The sequence below is a fragment of the Trichoplusia ni genome, chromosome 11 (genome assembly GCF_003590095.1).
Source record: "Trichoplusia ni isolate ovarian cell line Hi5 chromosome 11, tn1, whole genome shotgun sequence".
NCBI classification, from domain to species: Eukaryota; Metazoa; Arthropoda; class Insecta; order Lepidoptera; family Noctuidae; genus Trichoplusia; species Trichoplusia ni.
The window spans coordinates 6,578,833-6,606,745 of record NC_039488.1 but is presented as its reverse complement, the minus strand read 5'-3'; the positions used below and the strand labels follow the sequence as shown (position 1 = coordinate 6,606,745).

Sequence of the window (27,913 nt, the reverse complement as noted above, 5' to 3'; positions counted from 1 at the left end):
TCTTTATTAAATGAAGTAATAAGTTAAAAAGAATGGTTGGTAACGATAATATTGTTTAATTTAAGAAAAAAGAGAAATAAAAGAAGCCAAGCGTGATGAAACTTTTAAGAAACGCGGCGGGGTCGCGACTCCACGCGTCAACTCATGATTAAGGACTTCGGTTACGTCCGAAACCAGTCGGGCAATCACAATAAATATTCGTGAGTAAACTGTTGCATCATTTAATAATCCTCACATTAGTCTTTTATGAAATTTTTGTGATCCTTATTTTTTTTAAACTACGTACTACATAAGTATTATTTTTTCAATTGCGAGATTTTGTGGGGAACATTATCAAGTCATTGCCATTAAGTGTGTTATACTTACAAATATTTTTTATTCTCGTAAACATCGGATAGTCCTAGCACGTGCGGATGTTCGATCAGCTTCATGATGGCTATTTCTCTTTCCACCTGAAATACACAGAGATATTCATTAAGTCAAAATTATAACATTAACTTCACTTACATTGAGAATGTAATACGAAATTAAGTAGGTATTGTATGGGCCGGTTGGAGGTTGCGTAGGTATATTTTGTTTTATATTGTTCGCTGCAAAGCCCGGTCAATTTATATAAGAAAATCAATCGAATCTGAGTCGGATTTGCGATTTCATACAAAAAGGTTAAAGATAAATAAATCGATTGGGGGCAAATAAATTTGTGGTCAACCCACCCTAAAATGTATTAGCTACCCACCAACAAACAGACCATAACAACATTAACAACCGTTGATTAAAATCAATCTTTACTTGTTATTGTAGCGGCCGAAAAAATACTTAAATTGTGATAATTTCTACTGTCTAGCTATCACGGTTTAGGAGTTACAGCTTGAAGACAGACAGACGAACTGACATCGGAGAACGAGTAGGTAATATTTTTCCGTTTTTACCCTTCAGGCATAAAACTACCTAGAGAAAGATTTAATAAAACTAAATTTTGAACGTTATTATTTGCGATAAAGTTAAAATGGCCACTTAGTTTTAAACCTTCATTGACCTATTAACACGTCAAACAGCAAATTGAATTACCCATAATATTCTAGAACAATTCACCTTAAGTTACCTTGCTGTCATAAAAACAAATTAATAGATTAGTATCTCTACAAAACTGTTCTCGTACTGCGAGAAACCAACAGACATTGGAAAGCGCCATCTATCTTCTATAATAGCAAACATTTCTTTCACGAGAAAGAGATGCCGCGATGCATTGCAGAGCACTGTCTCGTTTCAACAAACAGCAAAAATTTCATATTATGTCATATTAATTTCTCCATTGAAAGCGAAATTTAACTTCACAGAGGTTAATGTTGTCTCTACTTCAAACAGCCACACAGTGGTTAGTGGCCCTGACTGCTATACCGGAGGTTGTGGGTTCGATTACCACTCAGGACAAATGTTTGTTTAATGAACATGATCATTTGTTGTGTCTAGTCGAAATTTATCTATATCATGTATGTATTTAGAAATAGGTATACAAGTATCTTTATTAGTTGTCTAGTACTCATGATACAAGCTTTGCTTAGTTTGAAACTAGATGGCGTTGTATGAAAGTTGTATTGCTCGCGTTGCGAAAGCGAGAAACCAGAACGTTTTGTAGAGTGCCATCTTACATTCACATCAGCTACATTCCAAAAAAATAGGTAAGTAAGCACATTCGTGTTTCGTCATCAGGGTCGGAGTTAGGGGCCCAGAGGCCTTGAGGCAACAAAGAAACAGAGGCCCCCTTGGTCCAAATTATTTTAATTTATCGGGGTTGCTGGGCCCCTGGTCATAGTGGGCCCCTAGGCACTGGCCTAAAGTGCCTTATGTATCCATAAGGCACTGTACGGCATTGTTCATTGGAATACGGCACTATTCTTCACTCATCTATTCGTCAACAAAAACATGATATTTATTTGAATTACCTTCATAAGAACGGATTCGCTGAGTTTTTCCCTGTTTATTATCTTGATGGCTACTTTCTTGCCTGTCACGCAGTGTACACCCAATTTGACTAGACCTGGAATTAGAAAACACAATTTTGAGGTTATATTTTTGACATTTTGATTTTCATACAGAACATATGTTTGAAAAAACCTATTCGATTAATTAAGGGGTGGTTGTATAGCGTAAAATTATTATGTAGCCACTTGTGATTATTTATTTGAGCAAAAAACATAAGAATTTAAACATTTGTTGTTTTTGATTTTGACTAGTAGGTATTTTACTTAGTAAGTGGGAACGTGGTTGCACTGAAAACTAATAATTATTAATGATAACAACTACTTAAAATTGAGTTTTGATAGTTTGTTGCCCAAAACGCAGGGTTAAATCTGTCGCTAAAGAAATATTTATACAAAATATTGTTTGTTAATACAAAACAAAAACCAATTCACCTTCAATCAATACCTACAAAATAAAATTAATTAAAATCGTTGAACCCTTTCAGCAGCTACGACGCCACAGACAAACAGATAGACAGACACGTCAAGCTTATAACTCCACTTTGCGTGTCGGGGTTTAAAAATAAACGCCTTCGCAGAATTTCACTTTTACAATATTAGTATCATGTGATGCCTCTTTTATCCTACCCACGTAAATAAACCACTTTCAGGAAAAGCCATCACACCAAACCCATTGAGCGCGACGTGTCGCATTTTCGACCCCTCGCGTAGGACAAGAATTTGTGTGAACTACGAATGCTTATCCTGAGTCTGGGTGACTTGAATGTTTGTGTTAATTTTATTTTTAAAAATAAAAATAACCTTCCACCTATAACTGATTGTTTTGAGATTTTTTCTAATATATTAATTTTTCCCTAGAGACGGAAATATAAAAAAAAAAAATCTTATAGACGAATCTATATCACTAAAGCAATATTCTAGCACCTAACCTTTCTCCATAAGTCTCTCAGACAGTTGAAACACCATCCCTTGTCTCATTCCTGTCTGCCTACCCCCCATTCAACAGTCGTTAAGGTAACATGGTCCCATTCCCACGGTTAGTACAATTTACATTTAGATTTAGTGCGAAACTCAGGTTTAGTTTGCATTTCCTGTACGGCTATTGTCACTTACATAGAGTGGTTAATACCGACTTTATGGGTTGAATTAATTAATGCGACCTATTTCGGTTGGCTATCTCGTAAGTTAGGCTACAACGGCTTTAGGCTCAATTAATACGGCATATTTTGAGTGACATAACACACATCTTTATTTTATCACATCATTAAATATTAAGAAAGATTATAAGCATTTATATGATGAAATGTACATCACTTGCTAGTAAAAAGCGTACTGGTAAGTGACGTCACACAAAATTTTAAATTACTATATCGCATTCATATCTTGTTTAGGAGACTCCCAGAGTCTTTGTGCATTGTGGGTGACTTGAATGTTTGTGAAACCCAAACGTCACATGGACTAAATGTCTTCGTGCGGGAGTCATTTCCAAAACAAAAGTGGTTGTCGACTCCTTGAACGGTCGATTATCTTTTATGAAGTTCAAACGCAAAACCTTCCTTTGACCAAAACAATTTCCTGAATAAATTATAGTCGGTTTTATCGACTCTATATACATAACGATGAAAAACAGAAATTCGAGTCGTATGTGCACTTAAACATACAACCATTCAGACATTACAGTTGGAAAGAGCAACACAAGTGACAAACACTATAAATAATGTCACTTATTAACGGGTAAGTACCTTTTAATTAACTTCATACTTCATGGAAACAACGTCTTAGAAAACAATGGAAACTTCTTCTTTAATTAAAAAGATTTTTTAGCATTCTAGTCTTACTTATTAATATTATAAACGCGAAAGTTTGTATGTATGGATGTTTGTTTCTTCTTCAAGCATTAACCAGTGAACGGATTTAGACGAAACTTTTTGCACAGATAGTTTATAACCAGGATTAACACGCAGGATAGTTTTGGTCTCGATTTTATGTTCCCGTGAGATCATTTTCGATTTATAGCAGGCGGGCTCGCGTGCAACGGCTAGTTGGCAATATATTGCTTTTAATATTGTTTTTAGACATTTACATAACGTGAAATTCCATACGTCAGTGAAAGGTTGTATGTTAAAAATCGCGTTCGGTTTTTAAACTTTATGTTAGACCTGTAAAGTATAAAAAAGCCAATAGAAGTCCCGTTAAAATCAGACCAGCTATTTGAGAGATTAGCCAGAATAAACAGACAGACTGACAAAAAAATTAAAAAAAAGAAGAGGTACCGATGGCACGTCATTTAAAACGGTTATTTCAACATTTAAAATAGACTCCCCAATTTTATACATATTTATAGATTATCCTATTTATATTCCAGCCTAATACTCCTTCTAATCCTGGATGTGGTGGCCAGTTCATCAACGATGAAACACCAGACGGCATCCATACAGGCAGTACCGCCAAGTGTGTCTCTCAGTCCTATTCGTGACAAACAAAATACTGGCAACTTTATTAATATCAGTAAGTTTCGATTTATTATTAACGAGTATTTTAATAGAGGTGTGTAAGTTTATGTGTTGGTATAATAGCTCCCGAATAGATTGACCGATTTCAATTTAGTTTTATTTGTATTTAAGTTGAATTATGTGCGAGTGTTCTTAGTGAAGTTTGATAAAAATCGGTTGAGCCGTTTAAAAGTTGTTGCGGGGGGTTTCACAAACATTCTAATCACAGACACCCGGAAGCATTGTTGGATCACACAAATGCTGGTCCTATCCGGGGATAAAATCCGTGACAAATCGAATCGAATTTTGCAAACTAAATTAGACACATTTCCTTCGAATAATTGTGGTACTTTCTTAAATACTCTAAAATTTAAAACTCATCCACAACATTATTAGAAAAAGAAACTACAGATTAAGTACCTTCACATTGAATTGAATTGAATTTAAAAAGCTTAAAAATGTATAAATAAAGTTATTCTATTCAAAGATCAACGCTAGCTTTTATCTAGTGTCGTATATTGAACTGAAAATCTGTACAAAAGGTGTGACCAACACAACAGACAGTCTATTTCCTTGGCAAGCCTTGTCAACTGTCAACGGGTTTCCGTTTAAATGGTCAACCATTTAAATCTTTTGAAAATGGCGGCTTATTATACTTATATTTAGGTTATGAATAAAAAAGATGTATTTTAGTTTTGGTTTTCAGTTAAAAATTGTTTGTTTTTGGTAAATCCTTAACAACTCAATATTTTTTTGAATTAAATTGACACGATTTGTGTTATTTTAAGCATTTTCCGTCGCAACAATTGGAAATTCAGTAAGGGGCGGAACACTCACGGTCAATACAGTAAATTTCGAATTATTAAGTTGGCAAAATGCTTAAGAGAATAGGAAGTTTCAATTTTAATCCAACTGCCATTCATTCATCGGGCATTGTAAATAGCAGAATCGGGGCTCACAACGAAAACTCAAACATCTAAAACCATATTTTTCTCTTATTACACAATTTTTCAGTAAACCCACACCCCAAATTAAGCCTAGCGGTCAAAAATCTCGTTCCCAAGCGATTACGAAGCGTGAAATGTGACAAAATGCGGTTGAAACCGGTTATAAGCAGTTATATAGTATTGTGGTAGCGGTTTGGAAACATGCCCGGTTCAAACGTGCCAATCAGATTCTAGTTATTAAAATAATAAATTACACCAGCCTGTATATTTGGTAATTTTAGGGGTTATTTACCAAAATGTAAAAAAAACGCGCCAATATAAGTTAGGTAACGAATGTTGCGGTCATTAATTGGTGAGGAGACAGATAAATTTGTGGGTGCTCGTAACCTACTCGTATTAGTTTCCTAGCATATTTGTACGGATCCCCAGTGTTTTGAAGCCGACTCACGCTTCACCGGTTATTTCGCAAGATGTTTTTCTTCACTGTATTACAAAGCATACAAGCACGACGTTTAAAATGATTTGTCTTGACAATCACAAAGACAGCATAATATCTAAGGTGCGATAGTTTGCCGTTCTTCTTCTGAAAACCTTCTTGCAAAAAGCTGTTAGAATCCCCAAGATTAGCCCTAAAGCAAGCAAGGGTACATTTTAAATTTTGATAAGAGTATTGTGAAAACGCGACAGCAAACGTCACGGTAAAGAGTCATCTTTCTTTCACATAATGAAATAATCTCGCTTTAAATAGGCCCAATGAACCCGGACATAAAACTACGAGACAACAACACAATATTGGCAAGATTTCATAAATAGCGATATAAAATAACAACAGCCTGTACATCCCCGGTCGTCGACCCCTTCATATGCTTGGTATTGATCACCACGCTTGCCTATTTGCTATTTCTTAGAATTGTCTCGGTTTAAACGACTGGAATCGTTTACCTTATGTCAAATTATAGGTTATTTTCAATGACGCAATTGATACCCGCCAGTATCAAATGTCATTTCTACAATCGTTGACGTCGATAAATAAGGCAATCTATGGAAATGACATTTCGTTATACGTCGCGTAATTTTGATCTGTCATCTTCATGCATTCGAGTGTTTTCTGTAGATGTTTAACTATCAAATCAAAATCGTTTATTGCAACCCATAATGTACAATTACAGGGCCCCGATTCTGCTATTTACAATGGCCGATGAATGAATGAAAATTGCCTTAAAATTACACTTTTTGTTGAAATGAAACTACTTTTACGGATATTATGAGCCCTTTCGGGCACAGCAAAGTTTAAGCAATGGAAGGGAGGAAGAGCTTTATTAATTTGTCTTCTCACTATGCTTATTAGATGGTTGACAATTGTTGATAAATAAATACAGGGTCAAGGTCTTACCGAATAATATATTACTGTAGCCAGCTGATCCTGAGAATACACACATAAGTTTTACTTTTTTGTAGATTATAACGCATGTAAAATAGGGGAACCAGCAGTAGAAGACGTGTTTTATATAGATTTTACATAATTGGCTAAAATTATGGAATATATATGGATAATATATGGTTTCTTAGGTTTACGCGAATGTTAGACATTGAAATGCTGTCCGTGTCCATGAAACCTGCAAAGGTTTCGAAACGTCGGGAACTAAAATCTAAAATTAAACCGCGAAATAAAATCCGTAAAAGTAATTTCATTTCAATTATGGAATATAATGAAGAAATAATCAACAAAAGCGCTTCATCCAGTCCAAAGTTCTGGGGTGACAAACATTAAAAAAAACACAACTTGAGAACCTGCTTAATCCTTTTCGAAATGTGTTCACGTAACATATAAACAGCATCCAAAAATCTACAGCTAGTTTTTTTTCTTTTTTCTCTTTTTTGAAAGGAATAAATTTAATCGTTGTGTCGCGGGGGTTTCACAAACATTAAAATCACATGCACAAAGACACCCAGACTTAGAACAAGCATTCGTGGGTCACGCAAATGCTTGTCCTACGCGGGGCTCAAATCGCGTCGCACGTCGAGCTCAGTGGGTTTGGCGTGATGATTTCTTGACATAAAGATTTCTCTTTTCCAGATCCACTTCTGACTAGTTCTCTGCTCCAGGCTTTGGTTGAAGAATCGGAGAATAAGAAACGAGTTCAGAGATACAGAGCCGTGGCCCATGACGATTAGATGTCTTAATGTGTGTTTTAAATAGTTATTAAGTTGAAGTGATATTAAATGAATAGTATGTTTGCTGTGTGTTTTAATTTTCCCCAAAAATTTTATAAGGTGACTTAGATAAATTTCCAAAAATCATTGGGTACGTTATTTTCTTGAAATCTAGTGTGACGTCACTTACCAGCAAGTTATTTTACTTGCCACCGGTACATTTCATCATCTCAACTACAACTTACAAGAGGTGACTGCCTATCTGACCTCCTCAACCCAGTTACCTGGGCAACACGATACCCCTTGGTTAGACTGGTTGTCAGACTTTCCAGCTTCTAACTACCCGTAATGACTGTCAAAGAGGTTTAATTGATTTCCGATTTGAAAAATTATTTTCATTGTCATTGTCATGTCATGGACGTTTTTTTTTTAATGTCGCACTGGGCAAGGGCAACGTTAACTGAAGTGGGCATTCCAAGAATCCAGCTCGGCTTTTGGTAATAAGTAAGCTACTTATATGTGAGTTAAGGTATTTTAGAGTTCCTATTGAAATAAATAAATAGTTACCTGTTTGGCCCTTTCCCAAGGTCTTCTCCAACCTGAAGGGTCCGACGTACTGGTAGACCTCGGAGGTCGTCGTCGACCCCCCTTCCATCTTCACAGCTCACACCAAGGGGTCCACTCACAAACATAAATATTTCTCACATTTCACTGACATAGTTCAGTCATTTCGCCGATAGATGGCGTTGTAGTAAGTTTATAGTCATTTTTTCTTTATTTCGATCTTAAATTCACATGGACGGTCATACCGATTTAATTCTGTTAGTTTTATTTACTCTGACCTATGTTGTACTAGTGTGGCATAGTTTTTTTACCTGTAAATTTTAATTTGTTTTTATTCTTGTTTTGTATGTTTACACTCTATGTGAAATTCCAGTGCCTCAATGTAACGATACGTCGGAAAAAAATTAAATGTCAAAACAGTGTTTTTTCCTAATTTTAAAGTTTTTTTTTTTATTAAAACATATTTTGCATTTGAAATATACAAACATAAGTGTTTGCTAGTTTTTAAAAAAGCAAACGCTAGTTTAGAACTCCTATCTAGGTATTTTACTTTACGTCAAAGAGCTAAACTCCACTTCTGAAATGCAATAAGCTCAGTTGAAAATCTGTTTTAGTTATGTTGAATAAAATATGAAAACGATTTGGAAATAGACTGGTACTCTACTCGCAAATATTGTATCCCGGAAAACTTTAATAATAAATGTGTGCCGCATTGCACAGTAGGTACATATTTGTACGAAACTAAGATGAATAAGTAAACATTTCATTGAATTTTATCGTTTTTGCAGATAACATTGGAACATTGAATGTTTGACTTAAAGATTTTTTAATCTATCAGCCAAATAAATGAATCTTTTTTGACACATTATGGCCTTACATCTTCTGGCCAAAGGCCTTTCCACTTTTTTTCCGCCTGTAGGTATCTCTCAAGAAAATGTTTATAAACATTAAAATCACGCATGACGTCAAAAACCGTTTCATTTTAGTTTGCTTGTTTCAGTAAGCTCCTAGCCTCTTAATTGCACGTCGTTTTAACAAATATTTCATTGAGCTTTCATTTGCTTTATCAAGTAGTTCGACCAATCAACAAAGTATAAATTTGTGTTATTTTTAATTATCTACTGATTCTAACTCAGTAACTTTCCACTCGTCTTTAGAAATTATAAATAAAAACATGTAGCAAAAAAATTCGAACAAAGATTTTGATCATGTTTTATTTTTAATTTGAATCAAGAGTTTATTTTGCTAATGAGCGCCTTTTTTCAACTTGACTTTAAAATATTACAAGCTCTACAAGATACCGCAACAAAACGTGCTTAATTCCCATTATTTTCCTTCTAAACTAGATAATTACATAAATTAAAATGGCGAAACAATTTCGCGATGGTTGAAAGCCCTTAGAGTGTACTTAATTATGACAATAGGCTAAATTGCGGCTATCTAGTTAGCCTCTCGTCATGACCTTTTTAATATAAGCATTCGGGGCTCCGAAAATAGGTCACACGAAAAAGGTTTTACTAAAAAGTCCAGTCCATATCTAGTTGGAATGTTGCCAGACTATAAAAATCTTATCTCGATAACTGAGGTATATATTCTTTTTTATTTGACTTGTTCCTAGGTTTCTATGTGTGTAGGTTTTTTTTATTACTGCTATATTTTTCGGAAGGGTTGTATGTGGCTATAAATTATTAAAATATAACTTGGGACAGTCGACGCATGTTGAATTTCAAGTGCTCACGTAGAGATAGAGCTTTGACTCAAAGTTTATTAGACACATATTTTTTTGACGTACAACTAGTAATTATAACTAGTTTTTGTTTTGTGCCTATCATAATAGGAAGGTTTAGTAGGTAGTAGAAAGATTTCTCCCAAGCTATGTTTCAAACATCTTTCTTATGCCTATCTGACCTCCACGGTTAATTTTATTACCTAGCCCAGATTGACATAGGTATAAAAAATAGACGATTGACCTCACAACGGGCCTATAACTGAAACAACGTCAACTGTCTGTTCGTCTGTCAGCAGGCTGTATCTCAACATCAGAGAGTTAACCCAACGCCGTTTATTGCGCTGTCACGTTACCACAACTATAATTATAATATATAGACGACCTCCGTGGTCGAGTGGCGTACGCACCGGTTTCAAGGTGTCGCTAGCTCTGAGGTCCCGGGTTCGATCCCCGGTCGGGTCAATGTAAAAATTCACATTTGTACATTGTCTCGGGTCTGGGTGTTTGTGGTACCTTCGTTGTATCTGAATTCCATAACACAAGTGCTTTAGCAACTTACTTTGGGTTCAGAACAATGTATGTGATGTTGTCCGCATTTATTTATTTATATTTATATTTAATATATTACTTTTAGACGTGGAAAACAGTGAAATATCCTATTATCCTACTACTTATAAACGTGAAAGTTTGTATGTATCTATGTTTGTTCCTCTTTCATGCAAAAACCACTGAACGGATTGAGACGAAACTTGGTATACAGATAGTTTATAACCAGGATTAACACATAGGAGTTTTTTATCTCGATTTTATGTTCCCGTGGAGTTATTTTCTTTTTTTTTAGTTAATTAGCCCGCAATCAACAGCTAGTGTTTTAAATAATAATTATTAAAAATCACAAGTAAGTAATAAACGTGTCAACGTCCTTATAAACGAAAATACTTAAAAACTATTAACTGTATTGGCGTGCTTAATCAGATAAGGCGTAAAAACTCAGTCACTAGTAAAAGGTTAGTTTTTATTACAAAAGGTTAAACTAACAAATTATTTGAAGGTTAAAGAACCTTTTCCAAATTATGGTAGTATGTTTAACCGGTGTTAACAGGCTAAGGGCGAGTCGGACTCGCTTACGAAGGGTTCAGCACCATTATTTATGAAATATGGAGAGAAAAATTGTTTTTATTTCAACTGTCCATCAAAGTTCAGAAGATACAGCCTAATGACGGACGGTTAGACAGCGGTGATTGCTAAACAGTTATTTTGAAAGATGTTGTAATTGTATTGCCTCTATAACTATTAATAACAAAAAAAACGAGTGCAAGCAGCCATAAAGTTGCTGACTGATAATTTTTCTTCGTAAATTCGTTTTTCTTTAAAAACACTTGTAGAGAACCCTCACTTCTGAGAGTCTGAGTCGCACTTGTCCGGGTTTTTTTTATTATTAACAGTTCACGTTTTTAAAGAATACTCCAGTACCAACTTTCAGGCTTCAATTTTTTTTTGTAAGGCTTTTCAAAACTTTCCAAAGAGTTTCTCCTTAAAAGAGAATTCATAGTTACCATAATGTTCGTAAAATTATGTTGAAATGAACCGTGCACGTTGTGCAAACACGAGTTGCTACTGTGTAAGTCATTTCAAACTTTATGCCTACCAAATAGAGTTGAGTTTTACATGTATTTTGAATATCTTGGGCTGTGCGTAGTATATAATCTTTGTATTGAAAAGGTTTTCATTAAATCTGTGTTCAATGGTTTACAAGATTGTGAAACCCATTTGAATTCTATAGATTTTGAAGCCCTTATACTGTAAACTGAGCTATAAAACATCTTATTTGTCTGTCTTTCAATAAAATATTGAATCAAATTAAATTGACGAGGCAATTCAAATTAAAACGTTACTTAGCTTTGACACGTTCTTAAATATATTTCTGACTCTTCTTTTTATCTTAAAGTGACAGAGAAATCATGAAAATTGACGGCGATTTAAATCTGATTGACGTTTTAGTGTTCGGACACAAAAAATACACGTAAAATAATTACAACGAAGGTGTGGTTTTTTAAATAAATTAATTAAAAGCAAAAAAATACTTTTTCGCCTGTTTATTAATATAATAACGAATTTAACGTAAATAAATATAGGTACGGTACACGATACTTTAAAAAAATGCTGTATTTTTATTTAGTTGCAAAAAAAGATTAAATACTACTTTAAAAAACCACATTTTCTGGCATATTTAGTTTTTCCAGTTTTTCTTTAACATGGAAAAAGGCAAATAAGTATTCCTACACTTTATATATTATTATATTCTCGTATTTATCTGGTTATGAGAAACGCGAACGAAAACTTCCAACTTCGTAATGAAAATTATGTTTGGGTAAAAAAATAGGTATAAAATAATTAGGTAATAAATAATTATCTGAGGTACCATGACAGAAAATTAAAATAGATAAGAGTTTCTATTTATTTTCGTAAAATCGGTTTTAAATTGCTTTCTCTTAATAGGTGATAAAAATTACTAAAAAGCGTACTACGAATCGCAAACAAAATTTAAGATTAAAATAGAAAATTAATTCAAAACCAAAATTTAGTACATTGATCAAAATTTTCTTAGATTGAACATACCTAGGATGTGTTGAAGGTTTCATCAAATATTTATATTGCTTTTGTAGCATTGCGATATTGAATAATAAATTAAATTTACTCTCATATAAGCGTCTCGCAAAAAAACGTGGGTTAAATTTATATTAGGGTTTGTTCTATTTTTAGAACGAAAATATGGCGACAATTTAATTAATATACATTCTAAAACACGTTTCATTTTGTAATAATTTAAGTTGAAAATTAAAAATGAGGAAAAATTCCTATTTATATTTTGCGTCAAAATTAATTATGAAAAAAAAAATGCAGATTTTCACATGTCGCAGAATGAGGCACTGGAATCATTCTACTCATCCTAACTTATATTAGCGTTATGTTAATACACTTATTCTCTATAAAACTCACTGAATTATTAAAGCACTACACAATCTAATAATAACACTGGATTCCGCATACAACGTTTCATTTGCACGTCACTAGAAAATCAATATAGAAAGAGTCCCGTTCACATCACTTTTGCTAAACATTAACACAAGTTACGTACGCGTATCCGAAATAACAATTACTTGACGTTTTCCCCCGCATTTTGCGTTTAATTTTTATTATTTTATTTCAATAGAAAATTGTAAAATATTACATAATAGTATGGGTTGAGATTTTATGTTTTTCGTGCGGGCTCTGTACGCGCCCCGTTCGGTTTTCTTCGTGTAACTTCGGTAATTTTCGCTAGGGGGTGAGTGAGTCATTAGCCTTCGAGGGGTGGAATTGCGTTTCGTTTTACGCAAGCTCTTGTAGGGGAACGAGTCTTATTGGATTTCTATAAAGTAGAATTTTATACTATTAAATTAAGAAAAACTATGATTATATTAGAAGTACGCCTATGGCTAAGTACATCTTGATAATCCATGGGCATGCTTCCAATGTTAGAAGCACGTAGATATTTAATTATAATACCTATGTAATTCATGACATACATTATACACTAAAGAAACAATTTTTCTTTTTTAACTTAGGTAGTATCGTTTGACTATTGTAACTTTTAACAAATAATAAAATAGTTTTTACTTCGTTTTGTTTATATCAATTTGTAAGAATGTAATACTATCGTAGCATCACCAAAGAATTGTAAGCTTAATGGGGTTTTTCACCCCCGTAACCCATATTCGGGAAGCCAGAAGGGTGACTCGTAACGCCATCTAGTTTACTTTTGCCGTACTAATTTTAACACGCATTGCGCTCATTCAAGCCAAAAGGGATAAGCAGAGATGTTTAGGTACCTAAACTGACCTGAAGTCATAACTTCAATAGGTCATCATTATTTTCAGAAGTAAATAATGCCGATTGAAGTAACTAGTAATACTAAAAGGCTTTGTCGCCATAATAATGGAAAAGTTTATTGTTGAACGAAGAAATTAAGTGAATGGATTAAAAAAAGACACTATTTTTTTTTATGAAACTGTTTTTATGCAGAACACTTAGTCGAGGTCCAAAACATGTACGAACCATGTATTTATGAGGTGTAGGCTTATTTATAAACTTTGGTAACGTAAGTACTCAGTTTCTTTGCTCAGAAAATCTCCCATCAAAAATTCTGGTGCAGCAGTTAACAACAAGTTGTTCTGGTCAACATTATCCCACCAAAAACATTAAATGTAAAAAAATGCCAAGTCTCTCGATGCAGTCTTTCCATCGTAAAAAGTTTTGAGATCTCATAGAAGCCAAGTCCTATTCAAAATATTTTGTAGTTATAAATCAACATTTAGTAATTGTATCAATAGTTTTCTTTATATTATAATTATAGTGACTTGGCAATGAGCACAAGAAGAAACAAATAAAACGGCATATTTGTAGGAGTTGAAAGTTACACACACCGCATGCGTAAACATTAATATCACAAAATTAATTTTCTTTTGGTTTATCCGTGTCGTCCCAACCGAATTTCGGCAACGGCAGTCAGTCTTAGTGTACTCTCGATTCATTTACTTTCATAAAGCGATGGCCCGTAAGGTATTCTTAATTATTGTATTGGAGCATGTAGTCGGTAGTGACCATCATGATTCACACATAACAAATAATCTGATCACTGGTCTCGTCAGTAACATTTGCACATAATTCCAGGCATCAAGCAGCTTTTAATTTGTGCTCATTGCCAAGTCACTATAATTATAATATAAAGAAAACTATTGATACAATTACTAAATGTTGATTTATAACTACAAAATATTTTGAATAGGACTTGGCTTCTATGAGATCTCAAAACTTTTTACGATGGAAAGACTGCATCGAGAGACTTGGCATTTTTTTACATTTAATGTTTTTGGTGGGATCTCATTTATTTTTTGTAAGTGTATTTCTTTCTTTTTTTTTAGGTGTCATAATTTCTAGGACTTCAGCTACTGCTTTGCTTAGAACCCATTCTCTATCTCTATCTCTTTTGTTTCTTCTCTGAGACTTCGTTACTTCTAATGTAAACAAGCTTAAACTTATATATATATGCATATATATATCTACTAACTTACAAACTATAGCTAAACTAAACTAAATAACACGTAAAGTTCTCCGAATATCAATTATCACTACAATATTTTTTAGTTTCGAAATGGTTTTTCATAGACAGGTGGCGCTATCAAATGAAAATTATCGAATTATTCTGAAGTACTACTTAGACTGCGCTTTGTAACGAAACCATAGCGCGATTCAGACACGTACAACGCCATCTATCGAGCGCGCATACAATATTTATCGCAATACAATGGAGTTTTAGCTTTATTAATTTAATGAATTATGAATTTTATGTATTAATTTGTATTAATGATAGTCTGTGTATTACATTTATATTATTCTTTTCTATTCTATGTATGTATTCATCCAATTGAATAGGTACTTAAACAACGAACAAAGTTAACAATGCAGTCAAAATCCATACATAATGTTCTTGCCAAACCGCAAATATAAAATTGTTTTCTATGGCATATTATTTTTTAATGTTTTTATAATTTTTCCTTTATATGTGGCTAAGGACCTATCTTGGTGCAAAATTTGAAGTTTCTAAGTCTGCTAGAAGTACCTTAGATTTTTGATGATCTGTCAGTGAGTCAGTGAGTCAGTGAGTCAGTGAGTGACAAAATGGTGTAACTTTGATCGACCGTAACTCCTAAACCATTAATTCAATTGGCATGTAATTTCGAACTTAAGCTTGTTCTAATGCCTACTATTATTCCCCGAAAAGCTAAACTCCTAGCTTTGTCCACGTCGAAGATACAGGGGGGGCGAAACAGCCGCGAATCGCTTCGAGAAAAGATGGTACGGCCGTGCCCGTTTTGCTCGAGACTTGGCAGGGGCACTGCCGTGCCCTCAGATTTCAAATCTCATGAACCTACCTCCTCGGAGGAGGAAATGGTTAGTGTCAGACTCTTACTGACTAAACCTGAACCGCGGGGTGACGTCAGACGCTTTTTGGCGTCGGTGTATGGCAATGCGGTACTATTCTCAAGCAATCAAAGTCTGTGCTTAGATAAACGGCATGGTTAGGTTGAAATTAACTATTTTTTATTATAAATTATTTTTAAATACATTTAAATACAATAACAAACTCAGGTCTTTCCGTATTTTAATTACAATTCTATTGATGTATTATTATAATTAGGGAATTGTTTTGATGCAAATTAATTGACACGTAAAGTGTATATTAATATTCATCGTCGTTTTGACTCCAGGGGCGAACAACTTTTTTTCCTTAATTTTAACTTCTTTATTTTCAAAATGTTTTTTCTGTATAATATTTAATATGTAATGAACAAAATAATGTTTGCTCTTCAAAAATATTGCGTCAAATCACCTATTCCTGAAATTCACTACGGAATAGGTGGCATATTTTTGTCACTTGTGCCCACGCATGATCAATAACAGTTACCCACTTAAGTGACCAATAAACTCCTAATACTCAAAATACCTATAATATATTTTACATAATACGTCTCCCGCACTAAGTAATGGTAATCCCTGTGTCGAGGGAGGTTACACAAAGATTCAGATGACAGATCACATGAACAAAGACATCCAGTTGTGTGGAAGCATTCGTGGATCAACTTACCCAACGCGGGAATCAAACCCGCGACAAGTCGTGCTCAGTGAGCTTTTCGTGCTGTACTGTTGACTCTAATTTACCAAATTGAAAGTACCTGCATAATAAAATGTTGTGCACCCCTGGCAATGTGACCTGTAACGTCAAATACTATTCAATTAATATACGAGCTATTTTTATTATCATCGTATTTCGATCATTTGGAGTTTATTATTCGACAAGTTCACTAGTCTCTAAATCCAAATCAAAATGTAAGTATACCTCAGTTATATTGTCGTAGATTTTAGAATTTAAATAGGTCTTAAATAACTCACTTAAAAATGTACTAGATAGCTATGGTCTAAAAGTGCCTATATAGATAAGGATTAATTGTTTAAATCTAGGTTTCCTGCACCGGTTTTCAGTGCTAACTTCGAATAAAAAAGCAGTTTTTGATTAAATAATCCCGCTTTTTTAATAAAAGCCGTTTGTAAGTGTCAACTTCGAATAAAAAAAAAAACAGTTTTTGTATAAAATAAATCCCGCTTTTCAATAAAAGTTTATTCAAAAAATCTGACAACGCAATTTTATACTGCTATTTAATATAAATTTTAAGTATTTTTACGAATAACTTATGTAGAAAATTATTACGTGATAAGCGAAATATGATAGGAAATCAAATGTAATTTTTAGGTTAGGTTATGATATATTTTTTTTAATTTTCCCAGGGCCGAAGTCGACAAATACACAGGCTTGACGAAGGAGCGTTTCGACCTCGTTATGGAAAGATATCGTATTTTCCAATCGACTTGTGACGATGTTACAAAAACCCCAACTGTAGTTTTTGACAGAATCACGCAGAAGTCTCTTGATGAGCTGGCTCTCATTAGGGAGGTCAGTCAGGATTTGCAGAGGAAAAAAGAAGAGGATGTGAGGAAAGCAGCGGTAAGTTTCACAAAGCTTATTTCACCCGCCTGTGGGACTGGACAGAAACTTAAACGTAGGTACTGCCTTTAAACGTAGGTTATGTTAGTTCCTCGTTATACCTTAATATTGTGGGGGGGGGGAGGGGGAACTACAATTAGTGATTAATTTATTGTAATTCATTATTGACCTCTAAGACTGTTGCTATGACGCAATTGTTTATTATTCCCTATTGTATACGGGTATACCTAAATTTTATTAGTGATGGGATATATTTGATTAAGCTTCGATTTCCTTATTTGGTGGTATTTAATTAGAACTTAATCCTATTTAAAGTTGTGGCTGTCTAAAAATTGACCTTTGCGTGACTCCTGTCTATTTTATTACTTTTTGAACTAGACCGGAAGTGGGGAGGGTTATTTACGTTACAGTTACGCGGTTAATTTATTTAGGGGGCAAAGGTTTCCGGTGCAGTGTTAAAGTTAATAAAATAAAGAAAAGTAGCTTCTGCAACTTTAGATTGTTAAACTTATTCCAATAAAAGTTTGTTCATAATATTGTTTAGGGTTTCTATTTGAGATTTTGTTTATTAAAAACGGGGCGTTTAATAATTAGCCTTAAGTACCTAGGTACATAAAGAAAAGTAAAACTAGAATATTTTTTTTTAGAATTGTATGTTAATAATTATTTTGTATAGAATTTTATATAACGAATTTTGACGTTTAAAATGCCATCATGCATGTCGTAGGGTAAAACGGGGTCAGCCAGAGTCGCGCAGAGTATGCGCGAGCGATCCCGTGACTCTGGCTAAAGCAGTAGAAGGGGCTCGGGGTGTTTTTAGTCGGTGGAAGTCCGACATATCCCCACGTCGTGCCCTCGACGTGGGTTGAAGACATTAGCGTTTCACCCCGGAAAAAAAAAAAAAAAAAAAGGGTAAAACGGGGTGAATAGAGGTATTTTTGGGGTGAATAAGGACGGAGGTTTTGTTAAAATTTGGACGGTTTAATAAGACATAATAATAATAAAAAATATATGAACATTCTCAAGCCGTTCATAAAATCATTGTGCTTAAGTATTTTTATGTCGCCAAATGCATGCGATTCCCTAAAAAAAACACTATTTTCTATTCACCCCGTTGTTACTTTAAACATTTCTGTTGGCTTAGAATTCCGATTGATGATATTCAATTTAGTATAACCTAATTATGTTTCTGGCGACCAGCTTATCAGACGAATATTAACATAATTTGTTTCCTTATTCTAGCAAGCACTTGAGGAAGAAATTAAAAAGAACGAGACCGCTGCGAAACAAGAAGTTGAAGAAGAGAAAAAAGAAGAATAAACTTAGACTGAAGTTATTGTAGTTTATTATTGATCTATTAATTCTAATTATTTATTAAATGTTCGTATTTTATTACGTTGTTTTATTAGATTCGATTTTTCCCTTCATAATTAAAAGGGTTGTAATTATTTGACGGCTTACCACTTCCGCCTGTGAATAAAATTATTATAGTCGTGAAAGAGAGATGTTACTCTACTCTGCAGTATTCTGTCACGCTTTCACAACTTCAATTACCTATATTAATTTTTTAAATTTGGCGGGATTTATGTTTGTGTGAGAGGTTTGCTTTTATTCCTTGCGAAACTTTTAAGTGCCTGTGCCGCATTTCTATCTTCACTATTCTATACATCAAGGCGAGTGACACGGCCTCTATTAATTTCATTAGCAAAGACGAAATGTAAACTACTGACCCAAACTTGAGGTCATTTTTTTTTTAAGCCTTGTGAGAGATCTGTGCGGAATTCTTTATATTTTGCAACCATATTGATTGCAAATGAGTTAATTTGAACTATAATTTGTACCTAGTCCTAATATCTGTAACATTATTTACTAATTACTATGTCAGCTGGCTTAGTCTTGAGAGAACCGGCTTCAGTGGGAACTAGTTGGTTTCAAAAGACCAACTTTATCTAATTCGAATAGAAGGCCATCTACACTAGCGCCAATTTTTACAGTGGCGTGGGTTGGAACTAACTTAGTTTGGTTGGCACTTGACAGTTATCAACACTCTATCGTTATTCGGTCTTGGTTTGAATCGAAAAGAAATCAAAATAAAAAAGGCCTTTGAAATTTAAAGTGTTGTATCTGTAGGGAGACCATTTGTCTATACAAGAGAGGACTAGGGCCTTGGGCCTTCTTTTCTTTAAATTTTAGGATCAAGATCTCTTGAATCATAATGCCAGGGGGAACAAAGTTCAACAAAGGGGAGGGTTTTTAAAATCCTGGATTAACTTCTAGGGTTACATGTAAATAAAAATACCCATAATTCAATACAAAAAATATTTGCTTTATTTAACTTAAACTAACTGGAAGTTGATACAGGGACAAAACAAAAATTCAAACTACTGGGGTTACCATAAAAAAGTATAATTATTTATAATAATACGTAGCAATAAGCTTACATGCACTAAACACTAAGAGTTGTCTGTCATGATTTCCTCGTCATCATCCTCCGGTTCCGCAAGATCTGGATGACAGACTCTGATATGCAGGTTAAGGTTTATTCGGACAATGAAACTTTTACCGCATGTTTGACATTTATGCGGTCGTTTCACATCGTCACCTACGGTTGGAGGATGTGCCCGGGCTAAGTGTGTACGGAGTAATGACGAATGCATAGTTCTCTCACACTGCGTACATTTTACGTGACAGTCTAGCGGCTGGCCCTCATGAGTGTGTCTGTGTTTCTCCATAGTTATTTTTGAAACAAAGAGCTTATTACAGCAGTCACACTTGAAGTTTTTCACTTTCGAATGCTTTTTCATATGTAGTTTCAAGCAGTTTTTTGTAGGAAACATCTCGTCACACTTCGAACATTTAAACTTCTTTATATCATTATGTAATTGCATGTGTAGTTTCAAATAAGCTTGTCCAGTAAAACTCTTGTTGCAAATCTCACAATTAATAGTGGAGGTTGAAGAGTGTGTTTGCATGTGACTTTTCAAGAACTGTGCTGCAACAAAACTGCGGTCACAGACCTCACATATGTACTTTTTGGAAGACGCACCTTCATGCTTGCTCCTGTGTATGTCCAGGTGATACTGAGAATTAACTTTGACATCACACTGGTCGCATTTAAACTTGCGTCGTTTCTTCGGCCCTTCTTTATGATGCACTTGGGGCTCGGGTTCCATAATCGGCGTATCCTTATCATTTCCGTGGAACTTCTTGTGCAGCATCAGATATTCCATGCCTTCAAACGTCAAGTCACAAACATCGCACCTGTATCTTGAGTCGTTTTGCTGTTGTTTCAATTCGTATGTTACGCCGTCACCGCCGTTGAATGCCTCAGCCATTTTTTCGCGTTTAACTGACGAACGATTATCTTGTTTGTCACTAGACGCCGGCTCCATCATACTCTTCATCCAGTGGTCTTGAATTCCTACGCCGGATTTAGTCTCCATTTGGTGAACCGACGCTTCGCTCTCGCTAGCGCATATTAACTAATGTGCGATATTGATCCATATATCGCGAACTTTACTCACAATTTCGCTTAGAAGCGTATTTCTAGCGTGAGTAACGTTAATCACGCATTGTTTACGCGTTACTTTTGTGGATTTCACGTTAAATATCAGCGGTAACACAAAAGGGAGCCTTGTTACAGTACCATAAATTCCAAAAGAGAAGCGATGCGCGTTGCTTTTTTTCTGGCGGTTCATTGACAGCGGGAACTTTTTTTATTCTTGACAGGTTTGCCATTGCCAGCATGTAAAATTTTAAAACCTTAACCTGCTGTAGTTAAATATTCAGCAAAAAATATGTATTACAATCTACTTTTTAATCTAGACTAAATTTGTATTAAATTTTATTTTATAAAGCGCTATTTCTGTTTATTTATTAAGGTATATCCTTTCCGTCATGAAATACGCAAAGTAAAAGTGACAGCTGGAAAATGGCGTCCGGAATGATATGCGGTGTTTATTTTTATTTATATCCTTGAAAACTCGAGTATTATCACGATAATAATGACAGTGTTTGTATAGTGCCAGCCATGAGTAACGTGTCTGTCGACATGGCTTCTGGATCAGAGGCTCACGCGTCGGCGTATGTGGATAGTTCGTCGGACGACGAATGTCTTTTAGCCGTGAAACGAAAAGCCGAAATCGCGGGAGAAAATGAGAAAAAAGGTAGATATGACGAAGACAGTGATGGGGAGCCGATCATGGCTGGTGTCCTGGTCACCGTGGAGGTTGAGGAAATCGACGAGGACCCCTTGGATTTTAATAAAGTAGGTAACTGTTACCATATCAAAACTCCCTGGTCACAGGTCTTAAATTCTATCCAAACCTATAAGTTAGCTCTGAAACTGTTATATTCTATTCTTAATTACTCATCAAACTAGTCTTGACACTGATATCTTATTCACAATGTTTCTTGTCTATATTTATTTATTTGTAAACATGCAGAGGAATTTAGACCTTATTCCTGTCTCTATAGAAGAAATAGTATTTTATGCGCCGACATTAAATAAATAATTTGATTAAAGTAATATACATTATAGTGAAGTTTTGCACATATTTTTATCAAATTATAATATAGGTAATTCAGGCTTTACACAGCCAACATTAGATTTGTTTATGAATAACACTAAATAAATATTTATATTAAAGAAACATACCTAAATTATATGCGATAAAAAATAAATTATTTTTGTCTTTATATAGACACACATAATAAATAAATAAACAACAATTTCAGGGGTACTTTCATTTGGCTCTTGCCTTTGTTGTTTTACATATTTATTTTTACAACTTTGTATTTCCTTTAATATAACAGAAACTAAAATTATTTATTTTTATCAAGTAGTCACACTAAATACATGAAATAAAGTTTTAAAACTGAAGTATACACAAATTACACTTATTATTATAGAGTGTATGTGGAAATAATTAAATGTAAGTAAATTACTAGATTAAATCGAAAGTAGTAAAGTTTAAACATTTATAACTACTATACATAATTAGGCAACCATAAACTTTCAGACCGACAAACCGAAGAAATCGAAAAGAAAAAAGCAAATCAAAGAAAAGGTAAACAAGGGACGGACACACCGTTGTACAGTCTGTGACACGGAGTTCAATACCAGTGCCGAGTTAAAAACCCATGGACTCGAACACCAAGTCAAAACAAGGTATTAATCTATCCCCTATGTGGAGTAATTTTTGTGTAAAAATTAAACAATTGTTTTAAAAATTAATCATGAGTACTATGAGTGATCAGATGTAGAAGACTCATATTGCGTACAAAGGGCTTTATTTTGTTAAAATATCTGAAACTAGCGGTTGGGAACATAAAATCTAAATAAAAACTATTCTATGTGTTGTAAGTTTAATCTAAATGGTTTTTGCATGAAAGAGGAACAAACAGCCATACATACAAACAGTCAAATGCACAAGTCGCGGGTTCAATCCCCGCGAATGAAAAGTAGTAGATACTGGGTGTCTCGTTCCAGCATTCTTTAAAGTAAGAATGTCAATTGTTTAGCTCTTTATTATATTGATTATGCATTGTGCATATCAAATAACTTATAAACTTAAAAACATACAAATACAGTAATAAATTAATGTTTTGTTATGTAAATGTTCCAGGCATAAATGTGAGACCTGCGGGAGGTACTTCAAAAAGGCTTTCAGTTTGAGAATGCATTCGAAGGTTCACTTAGAGAAGGGACCGCCTCAATGCACTCTCTGCGGACTTAAATTTAATTTAAAACACTATTTGGTAAGTAAAATATCCATATTACGTAAAAGAACCCCATTTCTTCTCGTAAACCCTATTTCTTGGAACATCTCAGACTTGTTTTCAACCATGGATCAATGAAGTAATCCTAAAAGAATTGAACTTCTACACCGTGTGTTATAACGAGATTTCTAAGCCAAGCAATAGACGAATTCTTGTATGCCAATTCACTTAAAAATAATAAAATCTTTAATAGAAAAGTTGCAAGAGGGAGGGGCTTTTGCTTTCGAAGTCCACAAGGAGAAAAAAAGGGAGGTTTAGGGGCCTCTAAGACATTTTATTCTTAAATTTACAAAAATAACAAAGTTACCAAAAATCCAATATTCTTGTGTTACAGGCAAGACACATGGCAACACACGAACGGACGGCGGAATGTGACCAGTGCGATGCGAAGTTCCACACAAACTTGCAGCTAAAGAATCATACGAAACAAGCGCATTCCAAAAAGAGGGTAGAACAAGATAATTTAACGTAAGTATTCAAATAAAAAAACCTTATAATAATACTACTTACCGCCCACAAATTTTAAATAGCTTCACCGATTTATAGCAAACATGTCTAAGTACACTCGCACATAAGTCACCTTTAATACAAAACAGACTAAATTGAAATCATTTGATAATGTTTATTCGCGGAAACTGTTACATTATTATAGACTTTAACTGTAACGCTATATAGTTTGTTTTGGCTTACACCACCTTAAATGATTTTACGCCCTTTTTACTCCACAGCTAAATCACTTGAGGTGGCTGAATAAAGATGTTTTTTGATCGTATTTTCGGCATTCGAAATGACTAGAATTTTGTTTTTAACTCCCAAAGTATCCATATTTAAATTAAATATCCTCATTACAGGAAAACAACCCACGAAACAGCAAACCCAAGCTCTTCAGCCGGCTACAACACGCAATCAGACCAAGACATCAAAAACTCAGAAGACGAATCCGGTAAGCCAACATTTTTGTTCAACGAATTTGAAGGTTGTCTCAAAAGGGAGGATCTAAGTCACCCCACACAATGTGCTATTGTCAGTAAAATGCATAAAGGTAGATCTGTATCAGACGTGTGCAGGCTATACAACCTAACCCCAGAAATAGTTAACGAGATTTGGGAGGATAGAGAAAAATACGCGTTACCCAAAAAGGCAGGGAAAAGAACCACGAGATATATGAACAGTATTCTCGATACGAGGATCGTAGAATGGTTCCAAACCCAGAAAGCTAATGACATACAAGTCTCGGGCAAAATGCTACAAGATATCGCCGAGAGCTTTGCAAAAGAGTCCGGATTCGTTGCCTTTAATGGCAGCAAGAAATGGCTAGATAGATTCAAAAAGAGATACAATATCACTCTTAGAGGCACCCCTTGCAAAAGAGATTATCACAATCAAATGGAATCGAAATGGAAAAACCATTTCTTTAAAGAACAGTGGAGTGATGCTAGATTAGGGATACCGGATGAGGATATATACACAGCTGATGAATTTGGCTTCTATTATAACCCTTCGAAAGGTCGAATAAAAAAACTAGCAGGGAAAAAGTACATACAAGGGTATGTTAAAGACAGATTGTCAGTTTTCCTTTGTGCTAACATGCCTGGCACGGATAAAAAAAAATTGTTAGTCTGTGGTACTGAAGATCCTTTACTCCATTCGTTTCGGGATCCTGAAACTTTGCCAGTTACCTATATAAGGCACCCACAAGCTCATTTCACCACTCAAATGTTTGAAGAGTATGTCAAATATTGGAATAGAGAGCTTCAATTAAAAGATCGCAAAGCAATTTTAGTTTTAGACAGGGCTACGATACATTCAAAATTGCAATTATCACATTTGAAACTGGTCTTTGTACCTTGGAAAGCATCTAACGGTTTAATACCAATGAAAAATGGGGTTTCGGCGAAATTTCGCGACGAATTTCGAAGGTTGATTCTTGAAGAGAAAGCTATGAATGTTTTAAGAGGTGTCGATAGAAATATAACATGCTTAGAGGCGCTCAATATGCTAGATAAGGCCTGGGAGAGAACGCCACCTGATGCGATCACGAAAAGCTTCTTAGACACAGGCTATGACGTAACTGTACCAGAGGAAATTAGGCATGTAGACAAACCAAAAGTTTACGAGAATGATGAGGAAATACTAGCAAACATGTTGAAAGATTATGATGTTGAGTCGTATTTCACTAATCTGGGTCATTTAGACCAATATTTAACGGTTGATGAAGAATTAGTGACTGGACAAGGGACAAACGGTTCAGTCTTTGGTGGGAATCACAAAGTTGTTGATCCTATAAGTAGTGCAGAGAAGGAAAAAGAGGATTTAATGCCTCTAGCTACTAATAAACCTGAGTCGGAGGAAAAGGAGGTCTTAGTTAGGAAGTCTAGGGCGTTACAAGATCTGGATATAGTGAGAAAGTTTTTGCAATCAAATACAACTACTTTTGATACATTCTGTTGTTTCATGGAAATTGAAAAGTTTGTTATGCAAACCGTTATAGGTTAGTGTTTTTTTTTAATTTTAAGAGTATGTTTTAGCCATAGTCAAATCAAAACGTAGACAATGTTTAAGTGTTATAAAAGAAGGTTTTTAAGAATCTAAGACAAAATTAGTAGAAAATGACAAGAAAGTCAACGTTAAATGAAATCAGCAAAATACACGAGAGGAGCTCGTGGCTAAGCTACAACGACACAAATTGATTGATCACCGGTTAAGCTACGCTTTCGGTCGGTCCGTAGATGGGTAACTATCTTTGTCATAACGAGTTCCTCCGTGTTTCGGAAGGCAAGATAAATTGTATACATTAACAGTACGGGTAGTTGGAAGCCAGAAAGTCTGACAACCAGTCTAACCAAGGGGTATCGTGTTGCCCAGGTAACTGGGTTGAGGAGGTCAGATAGTCAGTCGCTCCTTGTAAAACACTGGTACTTAGCTGTATCCGATTAGACTGGAAGCCGACTCCAACATAGTTGGGAAAAGGCTAGGATGATGAATTACAGTTTATGAGGTAGACAACACAATGTTTCGGTATTCATACATTAAAGTTATTAATAAAATCATTTTTATCTCAGAGGCAAAGTCTCAAATATTCTCTAGGTGTTTTCTTTGCTTGAATATTGCAAAAATTTGCGATACCTCAAATAGTAAAAATTGTAAAATATAAAAAATTGTGAGATAGAATTTATCGTTTTAAAAATTAAATTGTTTTTTTGATATAGATCAAATTGTCTATGAGTGCTTAAGAAATTAATTAAAATTTATCATGGTTCTATATTACTAGTCGTTGGAAAGAAGTAGAAAATATAGTATAAAAATTAACTCAATTTTGAAGTCGCTTTTAGGTCTCAAACTTGTGTCACTTCAAGGTGTAATGTGGAGACAGATGATCTTATAAACTCATCTCAATGAAAAAGGTGTTTAATGGGGTTTCTACTTATTAATTTGTTGAGGAACCCTAAATAGTGTTATTCTTGGTTGTTGTGCAAGAAAAAAAGTCTTTTTATGTATGGAAAGTACCAAAGTATGGACATGGTGGTTTTAATTTAATAACGAGGTTGTGTTTATAAAACAATATAAATTAAATACAATTTTCAGAAATGAAAAAAAAAACAGTGTTACTATGCTACAACTAAAATGAAATATTTAAAGTGTTGCCATAAAATACATGTATTTTAATATCTGTATCCTAGCAACACTAAAGCCAGTTTGAACTCTAAATATTATAAAAAATTGTTTTAATTGAATTCTAACGTTTTTAAATAAAAAAGGCAATATTCAAAGAAAATATCAACGAATACTTAGCTTTTAAATATTTGAAAATTTTTATACACTTTTTTGGTAATAGCAATATTTTAAATATATTTGATGACTTATTTTTGCGAGTTCAACTTATATTAGTCATACGTTCAGAAAGGGTAGTCGGTTATCATAACCCCTCTTTACGAGTGGGGTATTTGACTAAACGGTTTTTTCTTTAAACGAATCCTGCATTAAGGAACTTAATCCTTGTGTCGCGGGGGATTTCACAAACATTCAAGGCACATACACAAACACACCCAGACTTAGGACAAGTATTCGTGGATCACACAAATGCTTGTCCTACGCGGGGATCGCACTCGCGACACGTCACACTTGTTTGGCATAATGATCTCAACCAGTCCGTAAGACAGATTCCTAAAAAAGATTAATTACGTATTTTTCTTTTTATCACATAATTAAGAAGTAAAGAAGATAAAAGCTATTAAGCTTGGTAGAAGGGGTTTAGAAACATCACTTGCTAGTAAAAAGCGTACTGGCAAGTGACGTCACACGAGATTTTCAATCACAGCATCCCCTTCAGTTTTTGTTTACGAGATAAAATTAAAAATAAGATTCTAATATATTTAGTAAATCTCTCTGAAGGTCTAAACAGATTTATATTATTAGTTTTAGGACCGATTTTTCTGGTATTTGACTAAGGCCCGATTTTTCAATCGCCAGATAACTTTTATTTGAGGAATAAATATGGCCGTTTGACATATTTTCTATACAGCAGAGCTGTCAATACGTCAAACATATTCGTCAAATAAAAGTTATCTGGCGATTGAAAAATCGGGCCTTAGTCAAATAACATATTTAACAGTGTTTAGTTGTTTTTGAAAGTTTGCGTTAACCGACTTCTTTATCTGACT

The 27,913-nt window shown here is 34.4% G+C and overlaps 4 protein-coding genes across 6 annotated transcripts in view; 2 read left to right on the top strand and 2 right to left on the bottom strand.

The window, feature by feature from the left end:
* LOC113498681 (serine/threonine-protein kinase BRSK1) overlaps window positions 1-13,722 on the bottom strand; it is a 36,118-nt gene extending 22,396 nt beyond the window's left edge. Inside the window, exons 1-4 of one of the 2 annotated variants that reach the window (XM_026878794.1) lie at window positions 12,869-13,722; window positions 8,143-8,450; window positions 1,944-2,038; window positions 367-452 (exon numbers count right to left, since the gene is read on the bottom strand). In XM_026878794.1, the coding sequence (XP_026734595.1) occupies window positions 367-452; window positions 1,944-2,038; window positions 8,143-8,230 (269 nt within the window). In that variant the 5' untranslated portion in view covers window positions 8,231-8,450; window positions 12,869-13,722. Of the gene's footprint in view, window positions 1-366; window positions 453-1,943; window positions 2,039-6,260; window positions 6,625-8,142; window positions 8,451-12,868 lie in introns of those variants that run through there. The other variant, XM_026878795.1, reaches the window with a different exon arrangement.
* Window positions 95-18,863, top strand: LOC113498685. Of its 2 annotated transcripts, none has more exons than XM_026878798.1 (3): window positions 95-200; window positions 17,255-17,471; window positions 18,714-18,863. In XM_026878798.1, exons 1-3 carry the CDS (start codon window positions 145-147, stop codon window positions 18,789-18,791), a joined length of 351 nt encoding a protein of 116 aa, XP_026734599.1. In that variant the 5' UTR covers window positions 95-144; the 3' UTR covers window positions 18,792-18,863. The 2 variants fall into 2 exon arrangements, with proteins under 2 accessions (XP_026734599.1, XP_026734601.1); XM_026878800.1 differs by lacking the exon at window positions 95-200 and adding an exon at window positions 16,388-16,798.
* A 913-nt stretch (window positions 18,864-19,776) lies between these two features.
* Window positions 19,777-21,159, bottom strand: LOC113498684 (zinc finger protein 525-like). The gene has a single exon (XM_026878797.1). It carries the CDS (start codon window positions 20,912-20,914, stop codon window positions 19,925-19,927), a length of 990 nt encoding a protein of 329 aa, XP_026734598.1. The 5' UTR covers window positions 20,915-21,159; the 3' UTR covers window positions 19,777-19,924.
* A 217-nt stretch (window positions 21,160-21,376) lies between these two features.
* On the top strand, window positions 21,377-25,924 carry LOC113498680 (tigger transposable element-derived protein 4-like). Its single transcript, XM_026878793.1, has 5 exons — window positions 21,377-21,738; window positions 22,493-22,641; window positions 23,099-23,231; window positions 23,587-23,720; window positions 24,104-25,924. The coding sequence occupies exons 1-5, from the start codon at window positions 21,502-21,504 to the stop codon at window positions 25,746-25,748; spliced, it is 2,298 nt and encodes a 765-aa protein (XP_026734594.1). The 5' UTR covers window positions 21,377-21,501; the 3' UTR covers window positions 25,749-25,924.
* Window positions 25,925-27,913: the final 1,989 nt, after the last annotated feature.